The sequence below is a fragment of the Castanea sativa genome, chromosome 1 (assembly GCF_040712315.1).
Source record: "Castanea sativa cultivar Marrone di Chiusa Pesio chromosome 1, ASM4071231v1".
Taxonomy (NCBI): domain Eukaryota; kingdom Viridiplantae; phylum Streptophyta; class Magnoliopsida; order Fagales; family Fagaceae; genus Castanea; species Castanea sativa.
Window position 1 is genome coordinate 86,091,901 of NC_134013.1, and position 27,918 is coordinate 86,119,818.

A 27,918-nucleotide genomic window follows, 5' to 3' on the forward strand; every position below is an offset into this window, starting at 1 on the left:
TTTTTAATTACAAGAAAAATGAAAATTATAATTTTTGATGGTCAAATAAGTTGCATGTGATTATTAATTTTGATAATCATATTATAGGATGCAATTTTCAGCTACATTTAAAAAAAAAAAAATTATAAGAAGGTGGTATCCCATCATAATTTTACACTTATAATCCATGAGACATGTTGAAAACTTCATGAACGAGATAGTTTAACAAATTTAACTTGAGACATTCAAATTTACGTTCCGTCACAGGCCAATGAACCCATCATCCGAGTACCTCGACGAATGGTTTAAAAAGAAAAGAAAAAAAAAAAGAAAAGAAAAAGACATGCAGGTACTTTGGGCTTGTGTTGTGTGTAGTAGCCTTATAGATTAAATTCATATAAGATAGGGGTAGTAAGTTGTTGTGGTAGCATATTTATGTTGTTGGCAGCTCTCTCTCTCTCTCTCTCTCTCTTCTCTCTCTAAAATTCTCTATTTAATTTTATTTTAATTTTATCTCGTAAATTAAGAAGAAGTTGTCCTCCTCGAATCTCTGCCTTTCACTACTGCTTCGGGTGCTGAAAAAACAAAAGCTTTAACCAAAGCCCACGAAGAGGAAGAGGACCCAGAAGAGAGAGAGTTGTTTTATGTTGTTGTTGTAATAAGAAGTCATGGATTCGATTGTTGTGGCAGAATTCCAGGCGTCCTTTCTTGGTATTTGTTATTCCATTCCCTTTCAATCTCTTTCCTACTTTTTCTGGGTCAAATTTCAATATATATAAATATATATATTTTACCATTTTTGGTTCTTCTATGGATTTCCATCTCTCTTTTTCAGGTTCACAAAAGTTGGGTTTTTGGTGGTAATGTGTTTGGCTGATTGGTTTCTTCATTCTCAACACTTACGGCCATGGATTCTTCTTTTGAGGGTACCCATCTTTTCTCTTATATTTCTCTGTTTTATATTTGTATTTTTTTTTTTTTGTTTTGTTTCAACAAATTTTGGGTTCTGATTCTTAAAAAGTTTGGAATTTTGGAAGTTTTTAACATCTGAATTTCTGGGTTATTTTTAATTTTTTTTAACGGTTATGAAGGTGGTAGAAATTTTATCTTTTGCAGGATTTGAAACCTGCATGATTGTCAGATTTCAGGAACATTGTTGTTTTCTGTGATTTTTGATGTTCTGGTTTGTTAGTGTTTCTGGGTTTTCAATAAATTCGGTCATGGTTCTATTTGTGTGCGAATTTGGTGTATGTAAGTAGATCACTTTTCTCTATGATGTTATCTAGCATTTTGATATTTCTTTGGAAACTGTTTTGTTTGTGGATGAATTTTTGATATTTTCTACTAATATAATGCCAGTGGTGTCTTTTCTCTGCATGTTATTTGGTCTCTGCATTATGTGGGAGGCATGTATTTATATCAAAAAGTCTAGCTTTTATATTATATGGTTGTTATAATACTAGCATGCTATCACATCGAATAATTCATGTGGCAGCGCTTAGGAAAGTCTAGAGCCAGATGCATTCCAAAGTCAAATGAAGTTTTTCTTAATCACATCACTGGTGTGATGCCGCTTTGATGGGCTCAAACCCAATTATACGGCGGTGACCCTTGAAATTCATAGTCCATGTGGTGGTGTAGTTGGGGTGTCTCTGTTAATTGTTAACGTGAGTCAACCATTTGTTTGTTTATTATTGTGATACAACCTGCTGCTTGATTTTTTAAAATATAATTTAGTTAAGAGTTTTCTGGAGAACAAAAAGGATAATTTACACTTCTCAAAATAAGTAGACTTCAATTCAGGTGCATGTGAGATAGTTGATTATGTATTTTTGTACGCCTATTTGGTTTCCTCTTGTGACATGTGAAGTGGTTGGGTCAAATAGAAAAGGGGTGGTCGGAAGGCCGTTACTTTCAGATTTGTAATGGGTGTAATGCTTCCCCCCCCCTCCTGATTCAGATGTGTGTATGTCTTTAATTAGGGACTAATTTAAATTATTGTCTTTCTTGATTTGTTTGACTCTTCTGTTCAAGTTTCTATGTACTGATATTTGTTTTCCTATTACTTGATGTAAGGAGTTACACTTGATCCAGCAAAATGCAGCAAGTTGAGTATGGAGGAAAAGAGAGAACTAGTCTATGAAATATCAAAGTGGTCACACGGTGCCTCTGAAATGCTGCAGTCATGGAGCCGACAGGAAATTCTACAAGTCTTGTGTGCAGAGATGGGAAAAGAAAGGAAATATACTGGCCTGACGAAGTTGAAAATTATAGAGAACCTTCTGAAAATCGTATCTGAAAAGAAATCTGGAGGGCATGAGGCTGTAATTGACCTTGAACAACCGTCTTCCCCTCTTGGCCAAAGAACTACCAAAAGGCAGAGGAAAACCGACTACCCATCTCGACTAACTTCTCCAGCAAACAATCTTTCAAACAATAATGGTGGCAGTGATTTGGCTAATACTAGATACTGTGAAAACTCAGCTTGCAGAGCTACCTTAGGCCGAGGAGATACATTCTGCAAGAGATGTTCCTGTTGCATCTGTTATAAGTATGATGACAACAAGGATCCGAGCCTATGGTTGATTTGCAGCTCAGAGCCTCCATTTCAAGGTAATTCATGTGGCATGTCCTGCCATCTGGAGTGTGCTCTAAAACATGAAAGATCTGGCATTGTAAAAGATGGTCGATGTGCTGGACTCGATGGGAGCTTTTATTGTGTATCATGTGGGAAAGTGAATGATTTGCTTGGGTAAATACTTCCACTTGCTGTTTCTATTTTTATATTCATGTTTTTGAGTTTAATAAAGTTGTGCTTCGGTTTAAAAAAAATTCCACTTTCATTTGTTGAAGTTTTCCTATACATCTTTAACAATATTGACCATGGATACGACGCTATTTTTTTTAAAGCATTTGTTATTTCACACGTGATATATTTTAAATTTAAAATTTTATTTTGAGTAAATGGTTGTTGTCTGGGCTGTTGTGGTCTTATGAGCATTTGGGGGCTGTAAATGTACAGGTACATTGTGTTTTTATGAAATCAATTTGTTATGATCTCTCTTGTTTGAGGTAGAAGCATTGTTTTTGTTATAATTTACACTTGGAATATTAGTTGTGCATAACGTTGTGGTTTAGTCCTCTTTTGCTCTTTGTATTCTCCATTGCAAAAGAATGATCTTTTAGTAACCTTTTTGGCTATGACATTGACTTTGATCTGTTGTTAATTAGAGGATTTCATGTGCTCTGTCCAAATTATTTTGAATTATGTAATGGATTCTAGGTTTAAATATCATTTAGTTAAGTGGGATGATACCAAGAGCCTTGTAGTTCAGTGACATTGTTAAGTTTGGAACTTTTAATCATGTGTTGAGGGATAAATGGTGGGGTTTTCAGTTGAGAGATATGGTCTTTGGAGAGTGAATTATGGGGAGAGATTACTAAGTGGTACTTTTTGAGTGGGACTGTGGAAAGTTATTAGAGATGGTTGTGGGTAGTCTTAGGATGCTGGGTGAAAGAAACTCTTCTGGAGGGATTTTGTGTAGCAAGGTGCCTCTGTAGAATCTCTTTCCTGATCTATTTTCCATTTCTGTGAATAAGAGAACTACTGTGGCAGATTATATGGATGATCAGGGGGTTGTTGCATTGGAGTCAAAGATTTAGAAGGTTAGTTAATGTTATAAATCGGAGTTATTAATACTTAGTTCCAAATACTTTATTGCAAATCAAGGTGTAGAGTGGGTGATGATAAATTGTGTTGGATTGCCTGTAGGTTGAGTCCTACCATGATTGGTTTTTCTATGCCATTTTATTGGATTTACATCTCCTTAAGCTTGCTTGTCTTCCTTTATGGACTTATTTGATTTATATATATATATATATATATATATATATATTTATCCTTTCCCTTGGAAGAGTATTTGGTGTGTAAAGTCACCTAAAAGGGTGTCCTTTTTATGGACAACAGCAAGGGGTAAGATTCTTACCATTGATAATCTTGTTAAGAAAGGTTTGCCCCTGGTTAATTCGTGTTGCTTGTGTCATTGTGATGGGGAATCTGTGGAATGTGGATCATCTTATGCTCCATTGTAAGTTTGCTCATGCTTCGTGGGGTGAATTTTTTTTTTCTTGATGTTTGGGATCTAGCGGGTGATGCCAAAGATGGTTGCTTCTCTTCTTTTTGCACAGAGGAATTGGTTGGGGAAACATCTTTCAAGTACAGAGTTTCATCATCCTGGACATGATGTAGTTTTTTTTTTCTTTTTTCTTTTTTTTTCAAAAAAAAAAAAAAAAAAAAAACTTCTATTACCTATCCAATATAGAGTTGCTTCCTTTATTTTTCATGTCCACTCTCGTGATCTTCCTATGTTCTTGGGTGACACCCCATTTTGGGCATCTCTTTCCCCTATGTTTGGATAGAAGGAGGTAGAGGGAGAGGAGAGGGGAGGTGTCTGAAATATACTCCATCGAGTGTCATATGCGGAGCTACAATTATAAAAGAACAACTGCAAGAATTTCAATGCAATTCTAGGAATGCACGTAGAGTCGAAAATTAATTTAATTTTTTTTAATATATAGTTTTTAGTAGGAGGATCTTGATTATTAATTTTCAAAGTGATGAGTTCCTTCATGCTTGCTATAGGTCATTGGGTTTTTCTGATGACCAGTTTGTGATCGTGGTTTGATATGTGTGATGCTTTGGAATCTTCTTATGCTTTAATAATTTTAAACAAGTATATATTAATACATTGTATCCACATGGCTCAGATTTGGTTTTGAAGGGGTTTATAGTTCTCTTCTCGAGGCAGTGGATGAGCCTCAATGCTGAGTTCTCCTCAAGGCACTCTCCTAATCCACTAAGCATTTTTTTTTTTTTTGTGTATTGTCCTTTCTTGGCTGAGATTTGGTCCTATGTCATCTGAAGTTTCAAAATTTTAAATGATGGGAAGCCACATTGTTTAGGTTCTCTCTTTGCATATAATTTTCCATTTGAAACGATAGGAATAGAAGCAGTTTGAGGCTTTTGGAAGTAGAGAGTGAAATGGGCACTGTTAATTTTCAATCTAGTGGCTCAGGCATTCATGCATATATAGGTCATTTTAGACTTTGATGAACTATGGTCTTTTGTTCTTTTGTAGGCATGAGTACTTTTTATGCATATGTGATCTTGTTTTGTTTACCTTTTTTTTTTAGTAAGTACTACGAAACATATTAACATAAAGAAAAGAAGCGTGACCTGAGTATACAGGAAGTATACATAAGGGACAAAATACAATCAGTTTTGTTTACCCTGATTCAATGAATCAACGTGTACCTACATGTTGATTCATTGAACCAACTTGAATCATTGTACAAAATACAATCTGTACTGTTGTACAAAATACAACAGTTGTATCTGATTGTACAAAATACAATCTGTACTGTTGTATCTGATTTTTTAGTTTCTATCTCCTTTAGCTCTTGATCTTTTTTTATTTGTTTTCTTGTTCAAAGTGTTCACCATCGTGAACATGATGTTCAATTTTTTCTCAATAAAAGTCTTATTACCTATAAAAAAAAATGAATCAACATGTACCAACTCCTTTTTACTCTTAAAATTTAACTTAGTTTAGAAGGCAGGACCTTCTTACTTGTTCTGACTCTCCTTTGGGTTGGAGCCTTGGAGGATCAAGGCTAATTTCTCCAAAAGAATTATGGTTGGAGATTTTAGATGGAAATGTTTGATATCATCAGCTAAATGTGAATGGTGCATCCTTAACATAGAACAGGAAATTTCTTGAATGGTCAATCAGACCAGCTCTAGACTATGGTTTTCTTTTTGGAGGAATAAATACGTGCATGTAAAAGTGGAAGTACTAAGGAAATGGATAATTGCATGGTTGACAAGTCATCTTGGACTTCTTGAATGCTACTTAAATAATTAAGAGATCAGAAATGCCTGAGGACTGGAAACCTGTTTTTTGGCGTCTCCTTACTTTTGATTTTATTTGCTGAGTCAGGATGCACTAGATATACTTACAAGGGATAATAATATCTATCCTTTGGGTTGGAGATTGAGGTTCATTTCTCCAGTAGGATTATGAATTATGACAGGAGATTTTAGGTGATGATGTTTGATGTCATTATCTAACTATGAATAGTGCATCCCTAACATAAAATATGAATCTTCTTGAATTGTTAATAAAACCAGCTCTACTGTATGGATAACTTTTTTGAGGTTAAAATAAATATTAACAAGTGCATGTAAAAGCAGAAGTAGTACTAAGGAAATGGATAATTGCATGGCAGACAAATCATATGCCTACTTAGATAATAAGAGACTTGAAATGTCCGAGGAGTGGGGAACCTTATCTTCCCTTGGATTTTAAATTTCTGAGTCAGGACATACTTGATGAATTGTTGCTCATTTATCTTTCAATAAATGAGGTTGGATTTATTTGAATATCTCCTTGCTTTTCACAATTTTCGTAGAATATTTCTGAGTATCTACAGGTTATGGCCGACAATCTTGTATGCAACTCACTGTTCTTAAGTGACTTTTCACCAATGGAATATCTTCAGGCAGAATGTTAAGTCATTGAACTGTCCATTATGTGTTCATCTGACTAATTGATTTCAGTATTTTGTTGAGCTCTTTGGCTGTGGGTTTATATGTTCAAGGTCATGACACACGGATGTAGTCATCTCATTTTTCTTCTTAACATCTTATATCTTGCATGTGATTGAGTGGCATTTGCGTGCTAGTTTTTGAAGGTTCTAGACAGAAAATTATATTGATAAATACATTGCAACTCCAAATTGGGTTGTGGTCTTCACTTTAATGTAATATTTCTCTTAGGAAGTAATGCTTCTGTAAAATACCCTCATAAGGATGAAATTCAGATGGTTATATACTTAATAAAGTAAATTTGGAAACAACATTGTTCAGTATATGCTTAATGTGGCTTTCTATGTTGATTGCACAAAGCACAATTTGTATAGCTCTCTATTTAATAATAAAAATAATGTGTAATAACAATTCAATTGAGCAGTATATAGTGATGAGTAGTTAAGGCAATTATACACACACACACACACACGCTCCCATCACAATCACCACCTTCTTTGTTGAATTACCAATCGTGTGATGTTGACGATTGGTAGATAATCTTTTTTTGGTTTTATATTTTGGGACTTTCTTACCCTCTTGGGAAGTATCAATGTGCTTCTACCCCTTATCTACATTATGCCAATTTGTAATATCTGTTATTTGAGTTCATGCAGAACATGAATTGAGCCATTCAATGATTTCTGAACTGTATTTCATACTCACTCTATCCCAAATTCTTGGGCCTGTATTCCATTTTAGGATGTCCTGAAATTTTGTCCTATTTCTAAAATTCAAAACTATTAATTTACCAAGTTTCCTATTATGCCCCTACCTAACAAGAGCACTTTAAACAATAAATTTTTTTGAGAACTTTGTTTAGGGGTAATTTTGGAAACTTCTATCTTTTTAATTAAGAGACAAGACAATAAATGATATTTCCTTTAAAAGTTGGGTTTTTTAAATGCAGTGCTCACCATGTGTTTAAGATTAAACAAATGACAGCATGCACATTATTTGAAACTACACTACTCTGTAATACTGATTGTGTTAACTGATACTTTTTTCATAAATATAGGAGTTAAATTATGATCTGATTGGGATTGATTGTGTAAATTATTTAGATGCTGGAGAAAACAACTGATGACAGCAAAGGATACCAGACGAGTAGACATACTGTGCTATCGTGTGTCCTTGAGCCAAAAGCTTTTAAACGGGACCGAAAAATATCGAAAGCTCTATGAATTCGTGCGTGAAGCTATTGAGAAGCTTGAAGCTGAAGTTGGTCCTTTAACTGGTTTACCTGTAAAAATGGGTAGGGGTATAGTCAACAGGCTTTCTACAGGACCAGAGGTTCAGAAACTGTGTGCCTTGGCTGTGGAGTCACTGGACTCAATGCTTTCCAATACATTTTTGCATCCATTGCCCATTCCTGTGATTAAAGGTAATCTTTTGCTATGTGAGCTGTATCACCAAAATTGATGCAAATTGGTTTTTATGATTTTAGTAATGTGGTTGTGATCCTGTGTAACAAGCAGATAATTACATACTCCCAGTAACATTGGAGTTTTATCTAGTTTCTTTAATTATCTAAAAATATGAGTTAAGGTTATTTAGTTTCTTTCTTTGTACTGATTTTGACTTAACTGCAGGAAATATTATGTTTCATGATATAGTTTTGGTGCCTTGAATTGTTGAGAATTGAGTAAAGTAGTAACGATTCTTCTGTTTTATGCCCTTCAAAATTTACAGATTCAATTTTGATTGCTCCGAATATTGTCAGATTTGTAGATGTCCATGCAACATCTCTCACTGTGGTTTTGGGTTCAGAAAATCCTTCACCAGAAAATATTGTTGGTTATTCCTTATGGCATCGTAAGGTTCATGATATGGATTATCCAGGAGAACCTACTTGTAAACTACTTGCTCCAAAAACAAGGTTTGTCGTCACAGGACTAAGTCCAGCTACAGAGTATAGTTTCAAAGTTGTTTCACTTAATGGTTCAAGAGAGTTGGGTATGTGTGAAGTTCATTTCTCAACAGGCAGTGCTGATGATGATGTCCTAAACAGCTTTGTAAAAGAAAGAAGTCAAAGTCCAGCTACCAACTGTAGTAGCCTTTCCAATCCTTCCTCCGTGGAAGATGAAACTAATAACATTACTCCATACAGTGACCAGGCTGATAATCGAGCAGACAATTATCTTGCTTATAGCAAGGAATCTGATAAATTTAATTCTGCTAAATTATGTGATGATGCTATGAACTGCACTGGTACTGGTAAAGAAGGAAACCCGGTAGATGTGGTATCATTGTTAGATGAGGAATGTGTCATGAGAACAGTTGGCTCTGCTCCCAAGTCTGACATCTTGAAGCATGAGAACAAGAACTCTCAGGATGGCCAAATTACTGAGGACATTAGCAATGATGATGTGTCAACTTCCCCGGTTCGGACAGGGATGGAATGTGTGCCATATGTCAGCAATTCAGAAGCTAGCTTGCCTATAACTCCATGCAAGTTGGAAGTACTTAAGGATGGATCAGGAAGGAATGCGAGATCCAAATCTTGCAGCATGGATCTGGATAATGTGAATGTGAGATCGAAATCCTGTAGTAAGGATCTGGAAAATGGGATTGGGAAAGGAGAGGATCCCCAAGATGGCAGCACATCAAAACAGAGAACTACAGAAAGGCAGGATGAGGAATGTGCAGCAAATGGTACTTCAGATAGGGATTTTGAGTATTATGTGAAAACAATCAGATATTTAGAGTGTGAGGGACATATAGAGAAGAATTTCAGGCAGAAATTCCTTACTTGGTATAGCTTGAGGGCAACCCCACAAGAAGTAAGGATTGTGAAGGTTTTTGTGGATACTTTTTTCGAAGATCCTGCGTCTCTTGCAGAGCAGCTTGTGGATACCTTTTCAGAAACCATTTCAAGCAAGAGATCAACTGTAGTGCCTGCTGGATTTTGCATGAAGCTTTGGCATTGACCATATTGTAATGGGTCCTGCCTGCTATGAAGATGCAACACCTTTTGAATACAAGCCCCCTCAGGGTTTGTGTAGCAGTATTCTTTATACCCTCTAACATTCATAATTTAGACCTTCATTATTTATATTTATCATCACCATCATGCCATTCTTATGATGATGTAAGAATCTTAGAGCTCATTTCATTTTTCGATACAGATTCTGTCTCATACATTGGTATATTCCATTTAGATATTTAATTTCCTAATTGCTTTTGAATGTGGTGCTCTTTGTACTTATTGATTGAATGACTTGAACAACAATGAGGAGTGCCAGAATAAATAAAGTCTGGATTGGATTGGCAAGGAGAGGATATAATTTCTTTTTGATGACTTGGCATAGTCAAACCGCAGAATCAGACCCTGAAATAGTGGAACATAAATATTCCTGCAATCTGGTTTTCTTCAGTTGGATGTGTTGAGTAAACTAAAAACTATGACAGTTGAAAATCTCGACAGTCTGATGCCTGCTTGCATAAAATCTTAAAGTGGGAAATCCTATTAAGAGAAGAATAATCATGGACTGGTATATGTGTGAAAGTTGACTAATTGGTCTATTGTCTTTTACTCCACTGTTTTATGGTAACAGAGATACTGCTAGTGTTCCATTTTTGGGGTTCAATGGGCAATGCCAGAAAAGGACCCACAAAAGTAAAGACATAACAACTTGGTGTGCTATGGCCTAAGAACTTGGGGTTTGGCTAATCATGGCAACTGACAAGGATAAAATGGACCTGAACTCTTTGCAAAGATGGAAAAGAAATGGAGTAGAAATCTATATATATTTTTGGTTAGATTTAATCACAATATCTCTTGAATTTATCAAAATGGTTATTGGTTATTTGCATGTATAAGCAAAGTTTATGGCATTTCTCCAGCAATTTGAGCACCATGAGTGAATTGGTAGATCTCCTGGGCCGATCTGGACTGTTTAATTTGTCCTAGGAAAATTGTGGCAGGGGAGTACTTAATGACTTCAAGAAATTTTTTGAAACAGAGGATATGGCTACAAGTTTTGCTTGGATCTTGATTATTGATGGAATTTTCCATAAGTTGCGTGTTGACAATACTTCTCAGTGTCTCATATATATATATATCAAAACAGTTTAAAATACATTAAACATAAAGCTGAAAGTAGTTATTATTGAAAATAGATAACAATACTTACAGTAGTAGTAGTTACAGGATTTCAATAGTTCAACAGAACAAAGCTTGAATCTAGTTCTAGTTACAAGATTTGTAGGGAAATAATGTAGTAGTGGAAATTCTAGAGAGAAGATTCTAAAAGAGAGAAGTAAGCCTAAAGAAAGTTCTGGCTCTAGAGAATTTTATGTTTAATATACGGGACATCCCCCCTTAAATAGGCAGAAAAAGTGTAATGAACAGTAACAGTGAACAGTAGCAGTGAACAATAACTTTTCACCTTTTTGACTTAAATCAGCACGAGCAAGAGCAGTGCGAAACTTCACTTCAGCACGAGCAAGAGTAAAGTGGAACTTCACTTCAGTCATCATCCTTTGGCATTTTATGTTGAAAGTAACCAAGTGACATCATAAGGAATCCATTTTATCAAAAGCAATATTATTTGTGGGGAGTAAGCACTAAGCAGTATATATACACACACACACTACATTTTGTACATAGTCAAAGAACATGAGTGGAGCAAGGATTTACCTAGTTTGGTTTGATGACACATCCACAATGAAAAGTCTTTAGTAACTATATTTTTACTATTCTCAATTGTATTTTACAGTGAAACATGATTGGGGTATATATATAAATTTAAGTTGACTTGAGAGAATCTTTCGATTGGACTAAAATCAAGAACAATTATTTGATTTTAGTCAATTAAGAATATCAATATGTGCTAAATGCGATATGAATGATACACTAACGTTCCTCTTCAAACTCAAGATACAAGCTTGATGATGCCTTGAGTTTGGAATAAAAGCCCGTAATGATGTATTGAAAATGGCAATGAGTGACCAAATTAGATGTAGAATCGGCCAAGCACAATGGAATCTGCAAAATGCTAGCGATGGCAATGAACAAATAATGATAGATGAATACCTGAAGACTAGTGAGAAAAGAGTGGCTACTTTGGTAGGACAACTACATTGGTGGCCAAAAGAATATTGACAAAGAAAAGGGCGTGTTGAAGCATTTGAGTGAGTTAACAAATTTCGCATAGATTGAACCCAAGAAGAATGAGTTATGGCCCAAGTTGTGTGACTTAAGACCACCAAATAGGAAAACACACCCCAAAATTAGAATCTATGAAAAAATGAAGTGGGAAAGTGCCCATTTGGAGAAAAAAATAAATCTGGAAATGGCTTGACAATGGCAATCGAGAGATATAAAAAGGCAATCAACATCTGAGTTGAGCATTAGTTGGTAGTGGGCTGCTTGAAATTGAGTGAAGTCCACAGTAAAGTGGCTCTAATACAATGTTAAATAAAATGAAGAAGAAAAATTATAGAGAGTGAAAATAGGAGTTTATTTGGTTTGACTTGATGGCTCTATGTTCACAATGGAAAGATTGTTGTGGCTATATTTTTACCTTTATTAATTACTTAATCTTAAGCAGGGTATGTAAAGGAACTAAAGTTGACTTAGAAGAATCTCTTGATTAGACTAAAAGTAAGGACAAATAATACTTATTTCTTAATTTTACTCAATCAAGAGTATTAATATGTGCTAAATGTGACATGCATAGTTCTAACAGGATAAATTTCCCATTGTAAAATATCATTGTTTTAATTAATTCATAGATTGATTCTCAAAAAAAAATTAATTAATAGATTATGACTTCTTATTTGGCGATTTAAGGCTTGAAATGCAAGAAGATAAAGCTATATATGTTTATTTGTTTGTAAAACATAAACACCCACATCGATTGTTGTTGAGATGAGCCAGCTGCTAGCTTTTGAGTTCCTATTGTTTTTCGCCTACAGAAACTACGTTTATGGGCCGTCTCTAAGTTTGGGCCTGCCAAAGAGTTTGTAATGTTGTGTGCTTCAATGAGGTTTGCTTGCTGATTCCCATCACTACGTCTGTATCTGTATAGTTTATGTGTGAATTATTTACTCCACTTGGCTTTTGAATATTAAAAATAAAAAGGACACGCATGTTCAAGTTGGTCTGTGAAAGGGTGTTGAGACACGCATGTCCACATCCCACCCATATTAAATTTTCAAGCACCAAAAAAAGCCAAATTAGTAGAAAAATGATTCTTCTCTGCTATTTAGTTGAAAGTGTAATGCTTACGTCAACAACTGGTGTACAGAATTGTTTGGTATTATGCATTGGGAAAATATATCTAATGTATAAGATATATGCATAATTATTGTTATAATTTGTGAATTTTATACTATTATGAGACTTATATATTATTAGAAGAAGAATGCATATATCTAATACATGAGATTAGAGTTGTTCAACTTGATTCAGTACCCGAAAAAACTAAATTATTTGATCAGGCCCAATCCTAGATTCGGTATGATAATGCCAAAATATCCTCAATTGAATTCCTCATCGCTATAGATGGACGGAGGCATTGGATTCTTCCAAAGAAGAACCTGTAATAAGATATGAAATAGAAAAAAAAAATACATCGGTGTGGTGTTTGCCAAACACCCTCCGATGATTAAGTTAGAATGAAATTCAATTGAAGTATATTGCAAAAGAATTCAACTAAGTAATAGTTTTTGGGATGAGAATTGTGTACCTCCTTGCCTTTGGTTTGTGTGGGTTTTTATAGCCCTTGTCTTCATTATCTGAATGAATATCTGCATTCATGAGATATGGAGTCGTTGATATTAATGTTTGTCTTTTATTGTCTACCAACAGCTATTCGTTCATTAGGGCCCATACGTAATAAGAACTTGTAATAAGATATGAAATAGAAAAAAAAGAAATACATCGGTGTGGTGTTTGCCAAACACCCTCCGATGATTAAGTTAAAATGAAATTCAATTGAAGTATATTGCAAAAGAATTCAACTAAGTAATAGTTTTTGGGATGAGAATTGTGTACCTCCTTGCCTTTGGTTTGTGTGGGTTTTTATAGCCCTTGTCTTCATTATCTGAATGAATATCTGCATTCATGAGATATGGAGTCGTTGATATTAATGTTTGTCTTTTATTGTCTACCAACAGCTATTCGTTCATTAGGGCCCATACGTTACTCCTTAGCTACTTTGAGCATTAAATGTCTTGTATAGTTTTGTCGGTCATTGATGTTAGTACGTTACACCTTGCATTGAATAACATTTAATTCGTCTGTTGAGAGATAGACAAACTCGATAAATTAACACTCATCAGTAATGACTTTGGAGTTGTTATAAATTTCAATGGTCTTTTGCTTATTGATCCGTCGGTTACGCTTTTGCCCGTCTAGCGTGTTAATTGTTATTTATGTCATTTATGGAGAACTTATTTAATGTATGTTGTAGTTGTTCATCATATGGACAATACTCGCTTGATAGACAATGCTAAATTTTTCCTCTTTTGCTATATGATAGACGAGGATGATTTTTCTTCTCTTCACGGTGAATCTGCTTAACTTGGCGGTCGATAATAGATCTCTTCCTACAAAATCTGACGAGATTGCTGATCTCTACCGTTCTTCACGCGTGTCACCCATAAATTGAAATTCTAAGGAGATCTCAACCAAATTTGGCAAGATCCATCAAAAAAATACTAGAAGTAATAACTCTATTTAGCCCAAGTGCTTCGACTGATTTAACCACTAGACCCATTAAGACATGGTGGGTCGAAGACCCAACGACTCACCGTGGTGCGATTCTAGATTTGAGTTGATCGGGGATAGTGGCAATTTTACCCCAGACTTGATCCGGACCAGCAGCTCATGGTGGGTCTAAGTAACATACCTTGATTCGCGTGCCATACGTAGATAAGCAGTAATTAATTACCTTAATACATAAAAAAAAAGGTGTAGTTGGTGATACACTACAGGTTAAAGCACCAAAATAAAACATTACACCACATTGTAGCCTTTTTTGTTAATACCACTCTCCCCCTAACAAAACCATACATCACAATTCATAAACAGCCATGCCGACTCTTTGTCCTTTACTTCATCACAACCAATTATACCACCTTCAAACACAAACACTTGTAATACTAATACCACACTCTGTGCTACCTGTTCTGCTTTCTTTTTATTCAGTCTTCTTTGTTAGTACTACCACCACCGTCTGAAGATGTCTGCTGGGATCTTTACATATCCGGTTGCTGTATCAGGCTTTGTTGGCTTGAAATCAAACTCCACAAAGCTGCCTGCAGTGAGAGAATCTATTGGATGGAGCCAGAAAACTATCTCCAATGGTTCTAAAACTTACTGCATGAAGGTAATATTGTTGATATAAAACTAAAAACTCACTGATCATTGATATTATTACTAGTTTTTCTCCTTCTAACTTGTTCTGTTTAATTGATAATTTTTAACAGACATGGAATCCCATTAACAACAAAAAGTTTGAGACACTCTCCTACCTCCCTCCCCTCACTGAGGATTCAATTGCAAAGGAGGTTGATTACATGATAAAAATGGGATGGATTCCTTGCCTTGAGTTTGATGAGGTTAGATGAGATTAATTAACATTTATAGTTAATTATGTTTCCATTATACCATGTTTCAACAAATGGAATCTTTATTCATCAATTTGTTTGTATTAAATTAAAAAAAAAAAGGCATGTAAATCATTTGTTTATGTACACCACTCATATTCCAAATCAATAAGCCAAAATAACCGGCACACATGAATCTATGCTCATCTTTTCAGAGAATTCATTACTCCCAAGTGATATCAAGACACTACAAATTTTATTGTTTAGTCTTTACAAACTAATGTGTCAATGATCACAAAACAAGAGACTAATTCAAACTCTTATTTATTATTTGTTATGTTGTTGATGAGTTAAAGTTACGCCAATCACATTCATTATCATGTCAGTCTGTATAATTTAATGTTTTTGTTTAATTTCTATGTAAGGTGGGGAGTGTTCGTAGAGAAAATAGCCGAATGCCAGGATACTATGATGGGAGGTATTGGACACTGTGGAAGCTACCCATGTTTGGGTGCAGTGATGCCTCTCAAGTCCTCAATGAAATGCAGGAGTGCAAAAAGACTTACCCAAATGCTTATATTCGCTGCTTGGCTTTTGACAACAAGAAACAAGTTCAGTGCATGGCCTTTGTCATTCAGAAACCCACCACCGGTGCTTAAGGTGCTTGCTTTGGGTTTTTTTTAACCTTCCTCTTCAAAGATTTTCAAACCCAATGTTTGTTTTTTAAAATCCCTTTATGCGGTACCAATAAGAAATTTGGGTGTTTTTGAAGAGGATTCCTCTGTATCTAAGATGGTAGGTACCTTCTAATATGTACTAGCAAAGCATCTTTGGAGAAGATACTCATGAGTTATTTTTTCACTTTTTTTTGTTAAAAAATAATATCTTTTATATGATCTGTGTGATGTAATTAGCTCATAGATTCTAGCTTATTTTTAATAATCTACTTCTATATATTGTAATGTGGGGCTAGTAATGTGGGACATCACTAGCCCATGGTTTTTAGGCTTCTTTTTGGTGGGGGCTAGGGGTTTTGAAATTCCATCAGATTTGACTTGGCACTGGCACTGGCACTGGCACTGGCACGCCCCTTGTTTCTCAACATGTGGTGGGTATCAAGAATTACCATGACTTTTGCTCATACACAACCAATATTGCTAAAGGATTTATTGCTTATTTTCCGTCGGTAATGTGAGACAAAAAGTGGGTTTAACAAATAAACTGAAAGTTTAGAGCATCTATCATGATTTTTTCAATTCTATCCTATTTTATTATCTTAAAAAGTTACTTTATTAATTATATTATATCATTTTAAAATATATTCAACATTTCAAAATTTTATTTTTTTCTCATTTTATTTAAATATTTTATTTTATTCATTTTATTTTTTACTATTTCTCTTTTTCTATTCCTTTTCCTCTCTTTCTCCCTCAACCTCTAGCACTGGTTTCAACACAGAGCCACACACACATAAACCCATGATTGACCACACAAAACAGAATACACAGTTCGTCAAAACTTTCTTTTTCATCCCAATTTTCTAATCAGACAAACATTACCTAAAAAAAAATTCATACAGAAAACACACAAAGCTAAGTTGAACTACGCTCTCATCCATCAAAAAGGCAAACTAGAACAACAACAAAACCTATAATTTTCTCTTATTTTCTTTCATCTTCACACCAAACAAAAACATATCACAATCCAAGAGTTTCAAACCCATCGGAACCCTCACACCGATCCAAACCCAACCCATCGTCGTCAAAACCCACGATTTCCACCGTTGTCAAAACCCATACCTTCAAAGAAACCTATCACCAATGCCTCATCGAAATCACTATCGGAGCCATCGGAGCTCCGATTCAAACCCATCGGAGTCATCTGATTCCACCGTTGTCAAAACCCACGAGGTCTTGGGTTTGAAGAGAGCAGATGAGAAAAAGAGAAGGAAGAGAGAGAAAAGAAGAGAAAAAATAAGAGGAGAGAGAAATTTTCGAGTTAAAAAGAGGAGAGAGAGTATTGAATTTTTTTTTAATCCCCTTCAGATATAGTACCATCTTACATTTAAGATGGTATTGTAGCACAATTGTTTTTTTTTTTTTTTACAACATCTAATAGAGTGGGCATTTTGGGCCTAAATTGTAAAATAGGCCTACATTTGGGATTTGGCCTATCCATTGTTGATGCTCTTAAGTCTGACATATTTAGAGTATGTGAACTTTATTATACGCTAAAGTCACTTTAGAAAATAAGCTGGCCAAATGCAATGCCGACACAAAATGAGGATGCATAGATAAGTTAACATGAAAGCCTTGATCCAGTGTAAGCATTATTCATATTGTGAATACTTTTTTATTTTTATTTTTTTTTACCAATGAACATCGAGTTTCTTGACGAAATATTACCCCAAATACATTTTTACAACTATTTCCTGTTCTTTTGTGAGCTAATAGCATATAATTTAATTGTTTTTAGTGGACTTTTAATTGTTAAGTAGTTGTTTTTTTAGTAATATACTTTTATTATAAGATACGGCAATTTATATGAATTAAATATGTATGCAACTTCACCAACCATCCTATCCCATTCAGTACAAAAAGTGATATGTATTACTGTATAATATTGAATTAAGACTAAAAAAAATCATATAATTCCACCTCAATAACCAATTATTTTTTTACTAAATTGGCCACCTTAAAACAAAAATGTTTTAGATAATTACAAAAAAAAAAAAAATTGTGCTATGCCTAAAGCTCTTGTTTCATACATACATATTAAAGTATTTTTGTTAACATTTAGGCAAAAAAAAAAAAAAAAAACACTATTGACCCCTAAACTTAAGTCCATGAGTGTTTAAAAAAAAAAAAAAAAAGTTAAACTCTATGTGCAATTGTAGATCTGAAAGGTTAAAGTGATTGCTTTTAGTCCCTTAGATAATGTGATCAAACTAAAAATTGACACATCATCACTCTATTAGATATATTAAGATATAAAAAAATTGACACATCATCTCGTGTACTAAATCTTAAGCATTAACAGTGTATATTTGCCTTAATGATTCTGTTAATTGTGACATAAAGCCACTAGAGTGGTCATATGTGTGAGGTTTAGAAGCCCATGAAAGGCTAAGCGAGCTATTCTCAAGGCTCCTCGCCTCACCAGCAAGACCAACTGACAAAAACCCAAAATATCATGCCCACCAAGTTAGTATGGCACCCATTTCGATACCCATACCCAAAATCTACCTTTCTCCATCGACAAACCCCTCCACAAGGACCTCAACCTTAGTACCATGTAACCAAATGTTATTTTCACCATATTTTCTCCTTAACACTAACACATAGGATCTCTCTGTTTGTAGCAATCATTCACCCCAATTTTGTAACATTGCCTTGTTGATATCCAAACTCCTAAAATTGAGAACCCCTGAATTGTTGGTTAACGCAACAAATCACATGCCCTCAATGACAAGTATTTACCTTCCCCCAGCTTATGTTTCCACCGTAAACGACTAGCCATACAGTCAAGTTTATCACAACTGATCCGGGAGCTTGAATGTGGAGATTACATAGGTTGCAATATCTTGGACCAACAACTTAATCATAGCACTCTACCTGCCCAAAACAATCATTTACTCCAATATCCACACAATTTTTTTCTCCACTCATCTTTCAAGTACCTAAAATCCTCAACTTTCCTATTGGATAAAATCATGGGTGAGCGTAGGTACCTTGAATGTTTACTTATTTCTCTCATATCAAGCAAACTCCTAAGCTGCTTTCTCCTGGATCAATGAACAATATTAACTTGCTGTCCCGACTCCAGACAACCTACAATGCTTGTCTACACAACTCATAGCTTCAACTTTTGGTCTGTTGGTTTGATAGAACAACACAAGCTCATCTACATACACAAGATGGGCTATTAAGGGAACACACCTGACTGCTTTTCTCCCCTACACAGCACCTCTACTCTGCTCTTGAGCAAGTATTCTGTATAAAACCTTAGAACATATTATTATGAAAAGGTAAAGAGAGATTCTTTGCCTTAATCTTTTACTTGGATGAACACATCTCTAAACCTAAAACATTCTGTTAATTTGGTTATGGACAGGACATGTCTAGCTTAATTCCAATTCGGCCATACATTTATCTTTTCTTTTTTTTGTGCCTAAAACTATGTAAATAGCTGAATGTCTCTAATAAATAAATAAACTAAACCATGTTATAGCTCTTGAAAAATAATAATCCTTTTCAGCAATCCATCAATTAGAGACAAAAGCCAATAGATGGGGGAAATCAATTTGGCAAGTAAGGGTCCAATTCTTGTAGTCAATTTTTATTTTTTATTTTTTTGCAATAAGCTTATTACTTAACATTACGTAAATTAATAGGTCTAAATTTAGAGGAAAAATGAGCATTGGAAGCAAGAAAGCACGGGTGCGGCTCTAGGGTCATCGCACCCGCACTGGACCCATCCCGATGCGGCATCCGGCATTTGACGTCCGACACACCGATTTGCCTTTTTTTTTCCTGATTCGGCTTGAACTGGCCGATTTAGTCCAATTCTGGCAAAAATAGGAGCCAAAATGGCCGAATCGGTCTGAATCTAGCCAAAATAGGCCGAAATGGGCCGCTAGCCGCCATTCTTCTGCTTCATATGGCCTTGTGAGAGAGAGAGAAAAAAAAAAGATGGAAGAAGAAGATGAGAAGATACAAATAAATGGTTAGAACATGTGAGGAAGAAGAATAAAGGTATATAACAAAAGAATATAAATTAAGTAGGTGGAAAAGTTAATTGTTTCACGTGGGTGGGCTTTGGAATTGGAAAAGGAGTAAAGGAACCTTCTTGAAAGGTGGTTTTTTGTTTACAATTACAAAAAATATTCATTTTATTAAAAACTAATCATAAATAATTGTTTTTTAATAATAAACTCTACCCTTTATTTGAATTTTTATATATAAAAAATATTAAATTCACTATATAAAGATATTTTTAATAATTTTTAATCACCGCACTCCGCCATACCAACACCCTATTTTTCAAAAATTGCCGAATTCCGCACTCGCACCCGCACCCGAATCCAAAAACGCACTTGTGCTTCATAAATTGGAAGCTTTGGGGATTAAAAAGATAGGGCAAAACTTAGGTACAGTACCTTATATGCAGTTCTTTAGGTACCCCTTTTAAAATTTAGCCATGTGTCCAACTTATCCAACTTAGCAAACAAAACGTTACACCCCTGTTTAACGTTGACAACAGAATAAAATCCACTAGATTCGTTGACAAGATTACCCAAGAAAAAACTAGCCACCTAACCTAGCGTTGTTGTTGACATTGGCATCCGGTGGAGGAACTTCTTGAACACAAACCTTAACAAAATAAACGGCCACCATAATCCACAGTTCCAGACTCGCCACTCCCAACCCAAGGGAATATTTAGTAAATAATGTTTCCCATGGCCATCAATTCAAATTCGGATTGTTTGAAAACCAACCAACGCTATACATATTAGATAAAACAAAATAGCCAAACAGATCAGGCACTGGTATTGTTGTCTTCTTCAAGATTTTTACTCCCTGCTACTAGTTTTTATTTTATTTTTGTGTGTTAATATATATATATGTAAATAAAATAAATAAATAAAAACTCCTCAAAAAATTGAGTTTCTTTGGTGCTACAGTGGTCGCCCTAAAATATACGTCATTCTTTTCTACAAAAGCTCACTTGGAATTCCAAATCTCAGTGCTTTATCAGACCCAGTTCGGAGAGAGAAACACTAATGGTGCTCATGTGTTGATGTGAGGCAGTGGGTTCATTTTGTATCAGTGTCCAGTGGTTCCTCAACCACATGAAGCAAATCCGTGGAGGGCTGCCTTGTGGCGGTTCAGTTTTGCTGAGCTAGAGAGGTTGGGTTCTGGGGTTTTTCTCGTGGGTTTTCTAATGTAACCAAGGGGAAAAAAGAGTAAAAATAGAAAAGCAAAGAGATGTTAACGCCATTAGTTGAATTATTTAAATAGACACGTGGCTAAATTTTAAAAGGAATACCTAAATAACTGCATCTAAAGTACTGTATCTAAGTTTTACCCAAAAAGATAAAATGATGAATTTTATCTCTTGAGATAGCCAGTTCTAAAGAAAGGATTGGACAGCATCAACTAATTGGTTGCCAACAGCTTCCTGATAATGTGCATAATATAGACCTGACATGCCATCAGGCCCAGAGGCATTCCATGGGTTTATACTCCATACCACCAGCTTAACTTCCACATATATGGGGTATCCTTGAAAGGCGTCATTTTCATGCTCCGTAATACATTGCTGGATAATGTAATCTATTATCTAACCCCCTCGGGAAGGATGGAAAAGTTGAGGAGAAAAGCTTTTCAAATTTATCTATAAAATGGTCTCTAATACTATTCTCTAATACAAAAGATGGCGGATAGGTGAAAAAAAAAAAACTAGAGTTTCAATCTCCTTCATGCAACCACATTTCTCTAGATTTTGTCTCCAAACCATCTCATCCCGTAATAACCATTATTCCAATTCAGTATTCAAACAAGCCTAACTGCAGATTATCCTTTGTAGGATCATGCTTCTTCAATTTTGCTAATCTTTCTTCTATTTATTTAATCACGACCCTGCATAATCCAAAGTGATTTTGGTTACACTTCTTTAAACCTTCTCCCTATTCAATTGAAGCTTCTTGTTGAGTTTAAAGCTCGGGGAACCTATAGCTTCTTTCTCCCAATACAATTGGACCACTTCAAAGCTTGCACTATACCTTGTCCAAGCGGCATAATCTAAATGGATGTGGATAAATAGTGTGCTAAATAACTGTTTAAAAAAAATACGACTATTATCTGAACTTGGTGCCACTAGATGGGTTGCATCTTAGAGAATAACAATCTCTAGTATTCATTGCAGACACATCTACCCAACCTCTCTTCTTAAAAATGTGTAAAATGAATTAGCCAAAGGAAGAGGAGGAGGAAGGGATACAGCATAAAATAAGATTAACTAAAAGAGACAACCATCCAAGAAACCTCCTCTTCTATCAAGCATTGAGAGAGAGAGAGAGAGAGAGAGAGAGAGAGAGAAGAAAAAGAAATATACATAAAATACATACTAAACCGAAGTTATAGAAATACCAAGTGGAGCAAAACAGAGACATATACCCATGATATTCTATAGATGTGCAGTGTTATCCCTTTGTGGCAGTGTTGCCTTTGCTGTAATAATAGAAGATTAAAAGAAAGCGTTAAATGCATGTCCTGTCAAGATAACACACATGGTCCTTCAAACAATGTACAATGTACTCTCAGAAGCTATGACAAGTGGCCAAGGAGTTAAAAGGATTGAAGCATACAAATTATTACATGCTTGAGTGATCTCCTTGGATACAACACATCACATCTCAGACGGACCATACAAGTAATACCAGATACTAAATATAAATCCCAAAATTCGAAAACTGATAAAAATATCTAGAAAAATCAGATACAATACACTAATAAAAAAATCTGAGTCTCAAGATAGCAGTCATCAGATGCTCAATACAATAATGAAAGTCTTACATGGCCTCATTCATTTGCGACCTACTAAAGGGTTTCAAGCATCCAAGTCTGCATCTGATCAATTCTTGCCGGAAGAAGACCACCCATCTGGAAAGAGAACAAAATTGATCATTGCAATTTAAGACCAATATATTGCATAAATAATTCTCAGCTTTTCACAATTCTAGAATTAATAACTTCACTGAACAACAAAAATCAACCTAAAAACTTTGAGAAACACATACCGACATACATACCCACACCAATTTTAAAACAGATGGCAACATTGCTTTGTTGCCAAATCACAAGGACAACAAATAAAACTCATGCATCAGTTATCATCCAAAATCTCATAAGCTGAAATTACTTTGTTACCATCATTTCATTTAATATTACAATCCAATTTTACCTACACAAATTCCTTTCCCACTTCGTTCAATTCAACATTTAAACAAAGAGCTAAATTCCTTTCATCCTACAGCTATCATTAACGATTATATTTCATTGATTTGTGAAGAAAATCAATTTAGCCATTAGTCTTTAATCTTATCCAGTAACATCTGAAGCTCAATAAAGGATTAAGCTAATCCACTCTAATTTTGTGCAAACTACCAAGCATCCTAAATTAGATTTCAAAATTATTTTAATTTTGTGTCGAATATCTCTCCAATTTAAAACTACTTCATAACTCATTTAAAATTAATTTTTATGGTACTATTCATACTACCCAAAACAACCTACAATCCTCTATTTCCCCTCTTTCTTGCAATCTCAAATCAAGCCCTTTCTTTTACCTATAAAACCCTCAAAACCCCAAATACTTTCTTGAGTTCTTCTACTAAATAGCCATCAAATAACTCATCAAACCATCTTTTAATTCCTTTCACAATCCCATAATTCTAAACCCTAGATCCACAAATTCTCCTAACCTTAAACCCAACACAAGCATAGGTAAACAAATTCCCCAATTTGTCCTACATCAATTGCCAAGGCAATGGCAGCTTGTAGGCTACTATTTATCTCAAAACACCGGAAATCAGCCACATGCTTTCTTTTGATAGGTAAGAAGAAAAAAAAAAAAATCACCCACATGTATAAACCAAAATAATTGGGGGACATGGATTTGCAATGTCAAACAACTGGTAGCTTGGTATTGGTTTGAATTCTGAAACACCCAAAAACAACAACATATAATGAGCCAAAACATTTGCCAAAAATGCATTAGATGAATATTGAATGTGTTCAATAACTACAATGACTTATTTATCTCTTTGACCCTAAGTTCAATAACACGTTTGCTCTATTAACCTCGGATGACCCAAACACAAAAGAGCTTTAATACCCCATAAGGAAACTTATACAGTTATACCTGTGCTCCTCAAGCACAAAAACATGGTTATTCCTTTCATTGTAGATAAAAGCTTATGAAAACACAACCCAAGCATCCCTAGCCCTAAACCCAAAAAATAGCATTGAAAGAGCCTATACCCTCAGGCTCAGGGTACCATAATTATTCCAATCTTAAAAAAATAAAAAAGCTTTATTGCTGAAAAATGTAAGAATAAAGCAAAAACAAACAATGCAGAGTTTCAAAAGTCCAATCACACACATCAAACAGACATTCAGAAATAGCACCCCATACTTAAATCTGCAGCTGAACATGCCTCCATTGTCTACCCCATCATGGCTACAGTAAAGAATCAAATTATGTAACAATGTTACTAAATGAAGTTCACAAGAAAATCATCTATGATGCATTTGGATGACATGATTTGGGCATTTGGATTTGGATGATTAAAATCCAAATATATTGTTTAGACAGTTTAGAAAAGGTCAAGGATTTGGATTTTGACAAATCCACCAAGGATTTTAAACCTTTAAAATGCTTGAATTTGAAATCAAGGCATTTCAAATCTATTAATTCAAAATCTAAATCCAAATCTAAATCTAAGTCTCCAAACACAACCTTAAGGTATCTCTCATGACACCAACACCAACTAGAACAAGTACAAGAAAAGACAGATTAAAATTAATGAAGCACAATATAGCATTATGTAAACAATTGAAATGCTACACATCATCAGTAACAAAAGTAAGGAGCAATATCATTTACATATAATGTCCATACTTACAATATGCATTTAGTTTAAAAACAGCAAAATAAACTATCGATTCCTAATCTTTATCCTACATGCGATTTCAGTCCTTGAAGTTACTTATTTTTAGTTCTTGACTAATCCCTGAAGTTTAAAGTGATTGCTTTTGGTCTCTAACATACAAGTTACTGATTTTCATCCTTAACTATTCCCTAAAGTTTAAAGTGACTGGCTTTAACCCTAAACTTAAGACGATCGCTTTTAGTCCCTAACAATCAAACTTAAAAGACTAACAGAGTGATGACGCGTCTGCTTTTAGTTCAGCCATAAGCACAAATTAACTTCAAAGACTAAAATCGCGCAAAAGTCAGCTTTTAGTTCAATCACAAGTGACTAATTAAACTTCAAGGACTAAATTCGCGCCCGTGACAGCTCTTAGTTCGGCCATAAGTGACTAATTAGACTTCAGGGACTAAAATCGCGCATAGGTTAATGTTTAGTTCAGTATTCACAGTGTATTTGAAACCATAAATCACTGTTTAATTCGACAATTGAAGCAAATTCATAGAGCACTAAATCAATCAATCAAATTCAAACATAATTCAAAGAGTATCGAAAGCACAATGCTAACCTAATCTGGAATCGGAATCAGCGGTTGCGTTCGGCGGGCAAGGGGCGATTGAAGCCACCGCGGCGGTTCATATACTGCCTTGGCATTCGCTTCGTCACAGCTCTAACGGCGCTGACGTCAGCTCCGGGGACAGGTTTTCCCTTCGTGGAGTCGAAGCCAACAGGAATCCCTAATTTCTTCATCATCTCAAGCTCGTCTTCGTCCACACCTTCCGCCATAACCTGATCTTCGTCTTTCTTGCCATTGCCGTTGTCCTTGTCTTTGTCCTTGAGCTTTTGGTGCTCTTTCGCGATTCCGTCGACGAATTCCGACACGGCGGCCTTTTGACGGTCCCTCTCGTCGGTGGACTCGCTGCGCTGACGGCGGCGCTTTCGGTCCGGCGAGCGAGTGTGGGACCGCGTGTGGCGCGAGGTTCGCGTGCGGTCCGGTGTACGGGACCTCTTGCTGCGGCTAACTCGGTCTCGGTCTCGGTCTCTGTCGCGGTCACGGTCGCGGTCCTCCTTGTCTCTCCGCCTCTCTCTGTCTCGCTCTCTGTCTCTGTCTCGTTCTCGGTCTCGGTCTCGGTCTCGGTCTCGATCTCGGTCTCGGTCTCGGTCGCGTTCTCGATCGCGATCGCGATCGCGAGCTCTGTCGCGGTCGCCCATGGTGGTCTGTGTGTGGTGGAGTTGTGAGAGTGATTGAGTCCATGGGTTTTGTGTTGTTTTGGGGCTTTATGGATTTCAAAGTTGCGCTTTGTTTAAGAAGCGTCATAGTAAGGCAAAGAGTACCAAAACGACGTCGCTCCCTTAAGTTTACTTAAAAAGACTTGATACTCTAATTTAATTACTACTCCATTTGTTTTGGACAAGGTTTTGGATAATAATTTTTTTTTTTTTTTCTGTATTTGATAACGACTTTTAAAATGAGCTGAAAAATATTTTGGTGTTTGGTATGTGCAAAAAATTAGTAATATTTCTTGTATGATTCAAAACATGAGAGGGCAACAAGAAAATGAGATTGTTTCTCAAAAAATAAATTCAGAAAACTCTTAAAAAAAAGAAATACTAAATTTTTATTTGGGTTTTCTGGTTTACTAAATTTTAGTTTTCCTTTAACTCATATTTTATGGTACTACCAAATATTAAAAAACTCGAGAAAAAAATATTTTTAAAAAATGTTTTTCATTGACACAAACAAAATATCTTTTGCTTGCTTCAATTTAAACCCTATAAGCAAAACAATTATACTCATTTGGTTTTGTTGTGCACAATTTAGTTTACCTTAATTTTAAATAATATTATACTAATTTAAACTAGTCGTAAACTTGTGTATAAAGTAAAAAATAAATAAATATGTATGATCAAAATATTCTTAATATTTATTTACTACAAAAATAAAAGCTCCATTATCTTTTGAGCATTTTCTATATGGTTGTAAGTGCACAATTTGTACCCGGTCCAATCCCTAGATGGACTCAGGCTCAAAGAGTCTTATACAATGAAATTTGTAGAGTATGGGTTTGAAACCTAGGTTAGGGATATTGGAGAGTTAATAAATAGGCTAGAATGTTGCGATCTATGCAAATAATAGATAAATATGACAAAAAACTCTTCTCGAACGTAAGCCGATGACCACTTGTATTGCCTTTCTTTCTTTAAGCAAAAAATTACAATTTTCGTTTCAAAAAAAGGTCACCCCTCTTCATACCTCTCTCGTCTTCTTATATCCATCTTCTTCCACGTGTAACACAGATTTTCCAAATAGATACTTGTCCCATCAACCACATTTTTGAAGTCTTCAAATAATAGCTGGAAGACTGAATATTACTGTTCAGAGGTCATTCCTCCATTAATGCGGCCAGGGAGGTAGGTGCAGGGCCTTTAATGCGGTGGTAGCAGCTTTTTTCTCTTCTGATATTTCTCACATGTTCTTCATTCTAACCACTACGTGGATCACGTCTCTACCCAATAGATCTTTCGAAATCTTGTCTCTAAATCCCTTGGTACATCCCATGACTTTACTGGGCCCGTCCGAGAAGGTGCTCGTCCGAGGAGGTACGCTTCCTTGGACAACTCCTTCATCTTTCATAGTGTGAACTGGCCTGTGGGCCTCAAAGATTCTGCTTGGACAGACTTACACCAACAAACCAGGTCCAAGGCCTAAATACGCATTTTATTTATTTTACCCCACAATGGTGTTTTAGCTTTTTTTTTTTTTTTAAATATCATTCAGTCCCAAAGATAAGTATGCAGAACCATAAAATGTTAGATCCAAGAGCATTAGATTTATATAACAGTGACAATAAACTATACAAAGAGTTAACCATTCTTCCAAATATCAAAAAACAAGTTTATATATTTACAAAAGAAATTTTGCACAGTTAAATGAAACATACCATTAATTCTTCTCACAAATTTTGGAATGAAAGCCTCCTGGTTAGGAGTTTGATACTCTGCCTAGTACTTGGGCTTG

The 27,918-nt window shown here is 35.3% G+C and overlaps 3 protein-coding genes across 3 annotated transcripts; 2 read left to right on the forward strand and 1 right to left on the reverse strand.

The window, feature by feature from the left end:
• Window positions 1–368: 368 nt before the first annotated feature.
• Window positions 369–9,813, forward strand: LOC142617353 (VIN3-like protein 2). The gene is made up of 5 exons (XM_075790175.1): window positions 369–690; window positions 815–905; window positions 2,056–2,731; window positions 7,690–8,009; window positions 8,318–9,813. Exons 2-5 carry the CDS (start codon window positions 887–889, stop codon window positions 9,553–9,555), a joined length of 2,253 nt encoding a protein of 750 aa, XP_075646290.1. The 5' UTR covers window positions 369–690; window positions 815–886; the 3' UTR covers window positions 9,556–9,813.
• Window positions 9,814–14,605: 4,792 nt separating this feature from the next.
• Window positions 14,606–16,077, forward strand: LOC142621018 (ribulose bisphosphate carboxylase small subunit, chloroplastic-like). Its single transcript, XM_075794342.1, has 3 exons — window positions 14,606–14,964; window positions 15,065–15,196; window positions 15,610–16,077. Exons 1-3 carry the CDS (start codon window positions 14,818–14,820, stop codon window positions 15,841–15,843), a joined length of 513 nt encoding a protein of 170 aa, XP_075650457.1. The 5' UTR covers window positions 14,606–14,817; the 3' UTR covers window positions 15,844–16,077.
• Window positions 16,078–22,435: 6,358 nt separating this feature from the next.
• On the reverse strand, window positions 22,436–26,168 carry LOC142622508 (uncharacterized). Its single transcript, XM_075795989.1, has 2 exons — window positions 25,468–26,168; window positions 22,436–22,848 (listed from the first exon to the last, which is right to left on the reverse strand). Exon 1 carries the CDS (start codon window positions 26,109–26,111, stop codon window positions 25,485–25,487), a length of 627 nt encoding a protein of 208 aa, XP_075652104.1. The 5' UTR covers window positions 26,112–26,168; the 3' UTR covers window positions 22,436–22,848; window positions 25,468–25,484.
• Window positions 26,169–27,918: the final 1,750 nt, after the last annotated feature.

Coding starts and splice junctions, on each gene's coding strand:
- LOC142617353 (XM_075790175.1), top strand. Junction 2,732..7,689: donor AAAGTGAATGATTTGCTTGG/GTAAATACTTCC, acceptor TAAATTATTTAG/ATGCTGGAGAAAACAACTGA. Junction 8,010..8,317: donor GCCCATTCCTGTGATTAAAG/GTAATCTTTTGC, acceptor CAAAATTTACAG/ATTCAATTTTGATTGCTCCG.
- LOC142621018 (XM_075794342.1), top strand. CDS start 14,818: ATGTCTGCTGGGATCTTTACATATCCGGTTGCTGTATCAGGCTTTGTT. Junction 14,965..15,064: donor CTAAAACTTACTGCATGAAG/GTAATATTGTTG, acceptor AATTTTTAACAG/ACATGGAATCCCATTAACAA. Junction 15,197..15,609: donor CTTGCCTTGAGTTTGATGAG/GTTAGATGAGAT, acceptor TTTCTATGTAAG/GTGGGGAGTGTTCGTAGAGA.
- LOC142622508 (XM_075795989.1), bottom strand. CDS start 26,111: ATGGGCGACCGCGACAGAGCTCGCGATCGCGATCGCGATCGAGAACGC.